General features: G+C 39.8%; 1 protein-coding gene across 10 annotated transcripts in view; it reads left to right on the forward strand.

Moving 5' to 3' along the window:
• The window catches only part of LOC116059941 (zinc finger protein 239-like), a 104,571-nt gene that overhangs the window by 57,969 nt on the left and 36,602 nt on the right, over window positions 1–10,000 (forward strand). The window contains exons 3-4 of one of the 10 annotated variants that reach the window (XR_004895511.1): window positions 139–288; window positions 6,322–7,069. The exons of 8 other annotated variants lie outside the window; for them this stretch is intronic. Coding sequence is in view for 1 of the 2 variants with exons in the window: in XM_035993904.1 (XP_035849797.1) it covers window positions 139–288 (150 nt within the window). In the remaining variant the exon portion in view is untranslated. The remainder of the gene's footprint in view (window positions 1–138; window positions 289–6,321; window positions 7,070–10,000) is intronic. One more of the 10 variants, XM_035993904.1, reaches the window with a different exon arrangement.

The following is a 10,000-nucleotide window of genomic DNA, read 5'->3' on the forward strand; positions in this document are numbered from 1 at the left end:
CGTACCCCAAAAATCTGGGTTCGGTGCATCCCTAACCTTATTATTATTATTAGCCTGCATTAAAATACAACAGGTACATATTACTGTTCAGTTAAGTCCTGTTATTATTTTAACATTCTGACCATTGCTGGATTTCAGGACAAGAGAGGAATGGAAGAGGACAACCAGAACCAGGAGAAGCGGAGCAACAAGGTCCTCAGGAGACCAACAGCAGACTCAGACTCTGATACCAACGAGGTCCCCAGGAGACCAGCAGAAGACTCTGACTCTGATACCAGCCATGTTCAGGTCAGTGTTCAGGACACAACAACCACTCTAAAGAAACCAGGAAGAGAGTCGAGGCTCCATGGATCATCTGTTCATTCTGTTGTTTGAGATCAAATGTGGAGAAAGGAAGTGTAAATGTCTGTAATATACACTCTGACCACTAGGGTGTAGTATGGGATATATAATATAAAATATTCATGTGACAGTCATTGGTGCTGTTATATTGCCTTTATGAAGACTAATAAACTGCTGTTCATATGGTGATTAGAAGTTTGGTGAATATAGTATGACAGTTGTTGAGATAATTAGAAAAGGCTGATAAAGTTTTAAATGAAGTCAGTAGGGCTGAATGATTTTTGAAAATAATCTAATAGCGATTTTTTTCCCCCAAAGATTGCGATTCAATATGCGATTCTTTTTTAAGCTCTTTGTCTTCTGTATTATTCAACAAAGACAAATAATAAATCATTGTATAGTATGAACAACGCACGATTAGATAGATTAAATAAACTGTTTCCTGGAGGCCAGGCCTGGATGTGATGATGAAATTAGGTGATGCATGAATTTATATGAATGACATCTTTTATTTAACTACTTCAGTCACAGTAGTATATTGAGCACTGACCAAGCCTGGTGGAAGCATTCATATGAAAGTCAGAAACTAATCACACAAACTAAAGGGCAGAATGCAGAAATATAAAAACAAATATGTGGCTTTACCACACTTAGTATTACATTATTTTGATTATTTAAGTATTATTTACTGTAATAAACATATGTAAACATGTGGACTGCACTTTTTAAACACTGTCTTTGAAATTTACTAGACAGTTAATTGTGTTAATTAACTGTCTAATATAGTGTATGTATATATATATATATATATATTAGGGCCGGGACTCGATTAAAAAAATTTATCTAATTAATTAGAGGCTTTGTAATTAATTAATCGAAATTAATCGCATTTTAATTGCATATAAATATTAGTTACCCTGGTCCTGAAACCAGTCATCTGGTGGAGTGTGAGTTGGGTGTGGGTCCTTGTAACTTTACCCGGAGTCGGGCTAACGTCCACACTAACTCCTGTGTGTTTAGCGTTGAGGTGATATTTGAGGCTCGATGTGCTGCGGTGATTCCTTGTTGCATAGCTTGAACACAACCATGCTCTTGTCGACGCTTCCATCCTTTGGTTTTTTAAAACTAAATTTCCCATCCACGGGGCCGAGCAAAGCGGTCTCGTCAGCTTCTTCGTTCATGTTCACTGTGGTTTGTTGTTGTCGGAAGTCAAGAACGCTAGTTGGTGCTCCAGTATAATCGGTCCGTCGAAACTCATTCATTGAAAAACGTTCCGCGGTGCAAAAATAAGTGTGGTTAAAATTATGTTATTTATTTTTTGCGTAATTAATCTTAATTAACGCGTTAAAGTCCCGTAATTAATTAATCTTAATTAACGCGTTAAAGTCCCGGCCCTAATATATATATATATATATATATATATATATATATATATATATATATATACATGCATGCATGCATGCATGCATACATACATACATACATACATACATACATACATACATACATACATACATACAATGGTGTATTTTCTTTTATAGCGCGTGTCAGAGGAGCTGCCTCCAGCCCCTCCCCCTCGTGAAGTTGCATGCCGTGTGCTCAGAGATGCTATCGTTACGTCAGTTGCTGGTGTTCTTGCCGTGAGATTAACTGTACTAATAAAACCGTTGAAACAACGCAGCCACGCTGCTGTGAAAGCTCCCCGAACGTCATTTATCAGAGTCTGGTTGTTACCCTCTCAGAGTCTGGTTGTTACCCCTCCTCTCAGAGTCTGGTTGTTACCCCTCCTCTCAGAGTCTGGTTGTTACCCCTCCTCTCAGAGTCTGGTTGTTACCCCTCCTCTCAGAGTCTGGTTGTTACCCCTCCTCTCAGAGTCTGGTTGTTACCCTCTGAGTCTGGTTGTTACCCCTCTCAGTGGCAGCTCCTCCACTCCATATCTTTATAAAGGAGCTAACCGCTAATCAGAGCTAATCGTTGCTAACCGAGCCTTCAGTTCTGCGTGCCTTTATCCATATTATCTTTATCTATGGACTCGAGCCCGAATAAAACCCTTCATTTTATTAAAATGGCGTAGCGTTAGCGTGCTAGTTGATGCTTTCTCTGCGGAGTGCAGACTGATTTGCTCTCGCGAGTCATGTGACCAAAACGCAGCCTTNATTCGAATCTTATTTTCACCTTAGAAATTCGTTCGACTGATTTGCTCTCGCGAGTCATGTGACCAAAACGCAGCCTTTGCGATTAGGAAATTGCGTTTTAACATATCGCGATATTGCAAATGCAATTAATCATTCAGCCTTAGAAGTCAGTGATGAAGTAATAATATATAAAGTCCTATAGATGTATTTCTGTAATGGTTCTAACAACGGCAGACTGGTCAGAGACCAATACATCTTTTTAGATGATTTATTTCTTTTTGTATTCTTTGACAATAACGGATCATGTACAGTATATTACTTATCCATGTGCATTGTATTTGCCATTCTTAGCACACAGTGTGTGTTCTGTCCAGTAAACTGGGACTATAATTTGAGAGGATTGTACAATTATAAAACCTATCCTAATTGTACAATCCTCCTTAGTTATACAGTGTTTCCTTTAGGATTTTTTTAGCAGTGGGGGCTGAGTAGCATACATGCTGCTAGATGGTCCCCTGCGGCCTGTTCCTTAACACTAGAACGGCCATGACGGTCATTTTGACCGTTATGAAATGTATATGTGTAATAACTTTGCTGAATAAACAAATACAATGCTGCTGGTACCTGACTTTTCCTAAAAGAGTCTGTAATTTTCATTTAAAATTATTTTTATATACATTACACAAAAGGCGAAGAAAATACAATCACTTTTACCTATTTTGGCCATACACATGACCGCTCGGATTTTCGCGGTATTGTTTTTAAGCCGAAGGCAAACCAGAGTCGGTAACATAGGCTAGGCCTACTACGGCAAGCACCGGGCGCTACCTCTGTGAAAGGCGCGGTACATGTAGATGGCCGGTGGCTGTCTACGTGTTCATATAACTTTATGCATCCTTGAACTGGCTGGAATCATTGCACACATCCTCTCCAAGGAGTGCACTAGCAGTAAAATTGCCCAGAGGAAGTTCATGCAGCTACTGGCAGAGGAGCTGAGAGTGGAGTTTATGCCACCACTTGCCAATCAACATAGAGGAAACACTGGTTATAGGCTTAGTTCACTGGACCAGTAACTATTTAGTGTAGGCTACTGTACATTCATGTAACAACAGGACACCTCGATGGTTTTTGTATATATTATTATATTATATTTTGCATATGCATATGTCATTTTTACAGTGTGCATTGAGTTTATCACTTTCTTCAGTGTCTTATTTTTCTATGTCCATATATAAGGAAGCAAAGCATATAATATGTAGAGAAGGAAACTCTGTAAAAACTAAACAAAAGTGGCAGATAATAGCAGATTGACTGAATGCTAGTCTAAAAATATACATTTATGAACTACTGTTCTTAACTGAAACCATTGAAAGAGTCAATTGTCAGTTGCAGAAACAAACAGCTGTACACTTTGCCTTAAAAGCGAGCAGTGGGAGTTAATATGTTACTTAGGAAATGTATATTAAGCCCATACGAGAGAGAGGGAGAGAGAGAGAGGGACTGAGAGAGATATTTATGCATCATATTCAGCTCCTTATGTCACCCTGTGTGTTGAGCTCTCTGTTTTAGCCACAGAGTGAGGCATCTCACTTCTGTTCCGTCTTTGTTGGGAGTCACACATGCGCAGTACCTACCTAGTTCTAGGTAAGGACTACTGGCCAGTCAGAAGCAGAGTATGAGGGCGTGTCCTGACAGTACCTAGGTAAGGACTACTAGCCAGTCAGAAGCAGAGTATGAGGCGAGCATTATAACATGTGTTACAAATAGGGGTGTAACGGTACGCAAAAATCACAGTTCGGTACGTACCTCGGTTTTAAAGTCACGGTTCGGTTCATTTTCGGTACAGTAAGGGAAAGAAATGCAAACATTAAACTGCAGGTTGTTTATTACTATAAACTTTTTTTTAACAATTTGTTTACACTTTTTAAAACACTTTTTAATAAAATATAATAAATAAAATATATATAAAATAAAAAAAAGAATAAGAAAAATACTGCTGCAAAGTTCTTCACTAAATAAAATACTCTGTCTCAAACCAATATCACATAATAAAATATAATGAAAAATATAAATAACTATGGATTACAGTGCAGCATTATCAATCCCAGCTTGTCAACAACAGTGTTGGGAACGTTACTTTAAAAAAGTAATTAGTTATAGTTACTCACTACTTGTTCCAAAAAGTAACTGAGTTAGTAACTGAATTAATCTATAATAAAAGTAACTTGTTACCAGGGAAAGTAACTATTTGCGTTACTGTTAAAAAAAAAAAGTTGCTATATGTCAAAGAATTTTTGACATATATTTTTTCAGAAATTTTGATTTTTTTTTTTGAGCAGTTTTTTTGTTGTGAAGCAGAACGATCTAGTTTTTGCTGCTTGGAGGACTTTGCTCCGAGTCCTTCTTTGCTAATGGATGGCGAGCTATCATCTGTGGTGGAGGTATCGCTGGTTTTGGCCACTAGCTTTGTAGATGCGTGTGTCATAGTGAGATGCTTCATTAAATTAGAGTTGCTTACAACGGATGTCGACAAAGTCTTCGCTCCTGGACATAATGTACTCATTACATGCACGTTCTTGCCTTTGGCCACAATGAATTTGAAGTAGTGCTTATATCTCCACCTTGAAAATGCCAACTTTTCATCGGATTGCTCCTGACTCGCCATCTCTGCTGCTTCATTGAAACTCTGTTTAGCTGTTGTGTGTGTGTGTGTGTGTGTGTGTGTGTGTGTGCTGGCATGTGTGAAAAAAAACTGGCTCTGATTGGCTACCATGAAACATGACTCTGCCTTAGCCAATCATAATCGCTTACCTCGTTATTAACCCACCTCCTCACTAGCTGTGAGCCAGGGGTGCATTCGGATTACACAGTTTATTCAATCAATGCATAGTAACGCACCGCATTTAACGTCCAGTAACATTAACGGCGTTGTAACGACAGGAAAAGTAATTCGTTAGATTACCCCGTTACTGAAAAAATAACGTCGTTACCTAACGGCGTTCTTTTAAACGGCGTTATTCCAAACACTGGTCAACACCCAAGTATGGTCGTAGATCAGCTGCTATAAAAACACCAATTGCTTTCGTTATTGCGTTGGCCTGATCGGAATTACCAACAAAGGTCTGTTTCAATGCCATCGGGAGCTGCGTTTGAATTACGGTTGTTTTACGGTTTCGTCTTATGGACTAGTCTTTTGTCTTATCGACTAGTCTTTCGTCTTATCGACTAGTCTTTGTGTGTATGTTGTTTACAGCACGCGGTGTGTGATTTTTATTTTTTTCCCCAAACCACTTCATCGGAAATCCCGCCCTGCAGTCGATTTCATTGGTTTTGGTTACAGTGACGGCGGGTAGGTTTAGAGATCAGTGTTTGGTGTAGGCAATCTGTACAGTGATTGACATATTGACATGACCAATGAAAACTTTAGAATCAGCTGCAGGGCGGGATTTGTGCTGAACGCGGAGACTTCCACCACTTAATATGTTCGTGTGGAAACACGAAAATTGACCTATGTTCCGCACACAAAAGATTGCGTTCGGCCGTTTGGTGCGCACGTGCACCGTACCGAAAGCCCTGTACCGAAACGGTCCGGTACGAATACATGTACCGTTACACCCCTAGTTACAAAGTGACGCACGTTCATCACGGAAATAAAGGCTAGACTACATAATGATTTTATGAAGAGTATCTTTGCTTCCATGATAACATGTCTGCAACCGGCACATATATACCTTCATTTTGTCATAAATTATGTATGATGAGTTAAAATTGTGAGTGAGAGCAAGTCTAGGGTTTAAAGAAGGTTGCTCACTAACTCTCTCTCTCGGTGTGTCTGTTGCTATAGAAACGGAGAGGAAGAACGGGACCCAAACGTCACCACTGTCAACACTGTGACAAATCCTTCACATCATCTGAATATTTAAAGATTCATCAAAGAGTTCATACTGAAGACAAGCCTTACAGCTGTGATCAATGTGGGGCAGCTTTCACACAACAGAGTACCCTAAAAAGCCATCAACGCATTCACACTGGAGACAAACCTTACAGCTGTGATCAATGTGGGGCAGCTTTCACAGTACAGAGTACCCTAAAAAACCATCAACGCATTCACACTGGAGATAAACCTTATAGCTGTGATCAATGTGGGGCAGCTTTCATACAACAGAGTACCCTAAAAAACCATCAACGCATTCACACTGGAGATAAACCTTACAGCTGTGATCAATGTGGTAAAACCTTTTCTAGGAGTAATAATCTAGAAATCCACCAACGTGTTCACACTGGAGAGAAGCCGTACTGGTGTGAACAATGTGGTAAAATGTTTTCTGTGAGTAGTGACCTTATATCTCATCAGCGCATTCACACTGGAGAGAAGCCGTACTGGTGTGAACAATGTGGTAAAATGTTTTCTCAGAGTAGTAACCTTAAAAGACACCAGCTCATTCACACTGCCTCGTAGTGAACATGTTTCAGAGCCAAGCTGTTCCCTCCTGCCTCCTCCTCATGCCCTGATAGCTGAGTTGTTATATTCTGATCTTCTCTCCTCATTGAAGGCTGACCAGCAGTAACTATATCTTCTGAACAGCATGTATGTTATCCTTGTTACCACTACATATTACGCTCCTCCCTTTGAAGGGATTAATTCCACTCAAAATTAGCTTTTGTTCTTGTAATATTTTGAGTTCAGGGTTCAACTGCTAGCGCTATTTAACTAATGCTGCAACGAAGGAGTATTTGTTCTTAATTTGAAAAATCCCATCACTATTCACTAAGGTAATGTCAAGTTGCTGAAATATTTAGTCTATTGTCTCTTAAGACGAAGAAAAGAAGCATTCATAACTGGGAAGCTTTAATCAGAACATGTCTGCTGCTGCTGCTTAAAAAATAACTTGAACAGTTAATGTGTTTAAATTGTGTCTGTTCCGCCGCCATCTTGGGACGAACAACTGATCTTAAAGTAACTTTTAGCAACTTAAAATAATAATTGTTTCAGTGGTTCATCGACTCGTAACAGGGTGAACGTCACTTCTGCATTCGCTTTGCGGCTCTCTACCGGCTATAACCAACTATGCAAGTTTGCCAGATCGGGTAGCTGATCTGTAGTTCCAATGAGACATAATCATAATGGGACAATTCCTCTTCCAACCTGTAGGGGGACAGAGAGGGAAACCTTACATAGTGTTGCTTTAAAGGACAAATCCGGCGCGAAATGAACCTAAGGCTTAATAACGTGTACCGAGTTGACCATTCTCTGGGATATGTTTTCATGCTAATCCAAAGTGACCAGTTTAGTACTAACCGCTAATTAATGAAATCTCTATTTTAACTATTAACTTGAAATCTCCCGTGGTCCATGGTTTGCCAATGGGTCGTTTGTGAAATGTGACTACTTGGGAATGCATGAATTATATCTGTTTATTAAAATATATGGGTGACTAATAGGCCTGTCGCGATAGTCAATAATTCAATCAATCGCATGATAAAAAAAAAATTTGCTCGATAATTTTTCCGGCCGCGATAATTTCCATTTGCATGCTTGTTAGTTTTCCCTGTCTCTCTCTCTCTCTCTCTACCTCTACCAAAGAGACTGGAGGACCACTCTCGGTTCCTTAGCGTAACGAGGAGTGAACCCTCTTGTCAGTCGCATGCTCTTTCTGTGGGCGGGACTCCTGGTGGAGAGAGAGAGACAGAGAGAGAGAGACAGAGAGAGACAGAGAACGCTAGTTGAGAGTTGGAGCAGGGTTTCCTGCAGCACTTTGCAGTTAAGGCGGCGTAAAAAAAAAAAAAAAGTATATGAGCGATATCCGCTGTGTTACTCGGCGTCCTGTTTTCTCCCTTTCATTCCAAAGCACACAGTTGACAACCTGCAGGTGGAGACAGACTCAGACATACACGCCGCTGTGGACTTGTCAGTCTCGCAAGCAGTTTCAGGAAAGTGGCTGCATGTGTCCGACAATGCACAGAACATTAACGGTACAAGCCTACAGCTATCTGCGGACACGGAGTGTGGAAAGTGTTAGAGTTGCGTGCGTGTGTGTGTGTGTGTGTCGGCCCGCCCCTGCGAAGCTACAACCTGCAGAGGAAAGTAGCTGCACCTTTGCCAAAATGAAGACTGAAAAACAGAACAATTTTGGTACAAACAGCAGAAAGCCACATAGATATAGATAGATTTAATTTATTAATGATATATTATTTAAATTTAATATTTAGTGTTTAATAAATAATTGTTAAATGTAGTACAGAGTCTGTAGTCTATCGCACAGACACTCGAGGAATGCTGCATTTGACAGCCAGTATGAATTACCTGGGAGAACATACGTGTCACAAATGGCAATTCCACAACTGTAAACATCGTGAGAGACGACATACTAAAGGAGATCAAAGACATATTGTGGATATTTAAAATGTCTTCCAGTTCCAGAGTTAAATATTCTTTAGAAATAAAAGTATATTGATCTTTGAAAAGGTGTACCTGCATTATTATGCCATTATCATTATATATTAGATGAAAATGGTCTCTCAACGACAATATTATTGTTTATCGCAATAATTTCCGCAAAATTTGTTATCTTGACAGGCGTAGTAACTAACTACAAGGGTTAGGGTTCTACTGGTCGTGACTGTTTTCCCAAGATGGCGCCTGCCTGTATAGGTCAACGGTACTGTATTTCTACACCATTGGCAATTGTAGACCCTTTTTAGGGGGGCTCAAGAAACATAGTGTTGGCCAATCAGAGGAGGTTATGGTGTCAGACTCCCTCCTTTGGCTGAGTCTCTATCTGATCTGTCAGAGGGAGAGCAGGAGACGGTTGTGTAGTTTAAGGTTGGTAGTCCCCAGAGAAGAAGGTGGTCATTTTATGGTGCAGATCAGAACCCAAATTGAAATGTAAGAAACTAAAATTGCTGAATGTTAGAACATTGTGTCAAATTGCTCATTATTACTGAGATTATCGGTTAATGAAATTACTGATTTAGCAAGGGGGGGGTTGACCCTTTTGCAAGGCACTGTATCCGTGTCTTATTCTCATTAGGGGCTGAGCCCCCCCCCAAAGGTCTGATCCTAGAACCACCCCTGTTCTGTGCTATCTTTTTAATAAACTGTTTGTACACTTACAAATACCTCATTGCTTGGGTTTACATGTAGGGACCCTCATTATGCTACCGTGTGGTGATATTTTGACCCTTGTTAGTGGTGTAGAAATAGAGATTTATTTTTACTTTACCCTCTACCCCGACGACTAGCGCTATAAGCTAATTAGCAGTTAGCACTAAAACTGGTCACATTGGATTAGCATGAAAACATGTCCCAGAGAACGGTCGACTCACGTGTTATTAACCCCTAGGGTCATTTTGTGCCGGATTTGTCCTTTAAAGACTCAGAAAAAGATTGTTGTACTGAATTTGGATGTTCCTGTAAAAGAAATGCTAAACTAAGCAACATGGAATAATATTTCACAGATGAACAAGATGTTTTACTATATTTAACTACTACGAAAGCGTTGAATTTAAAATCACAAAAGGTA

This window comes from Sander lucioperca, chromosome 17 (genome assembly GCF_008315115.2).
Source record: "Sander lucioperca isolate FBNREF2018 chromosome 17, SLUC_FBN_1.2, whole genome shotgun sequence".
Classification (NCBI taxonomy): domain Eukaryota; kingdom Metazoa; phylum Chordata; class Actinopteri; order Perciformes; family Percidae; genus Sander; species Sander lucioperca.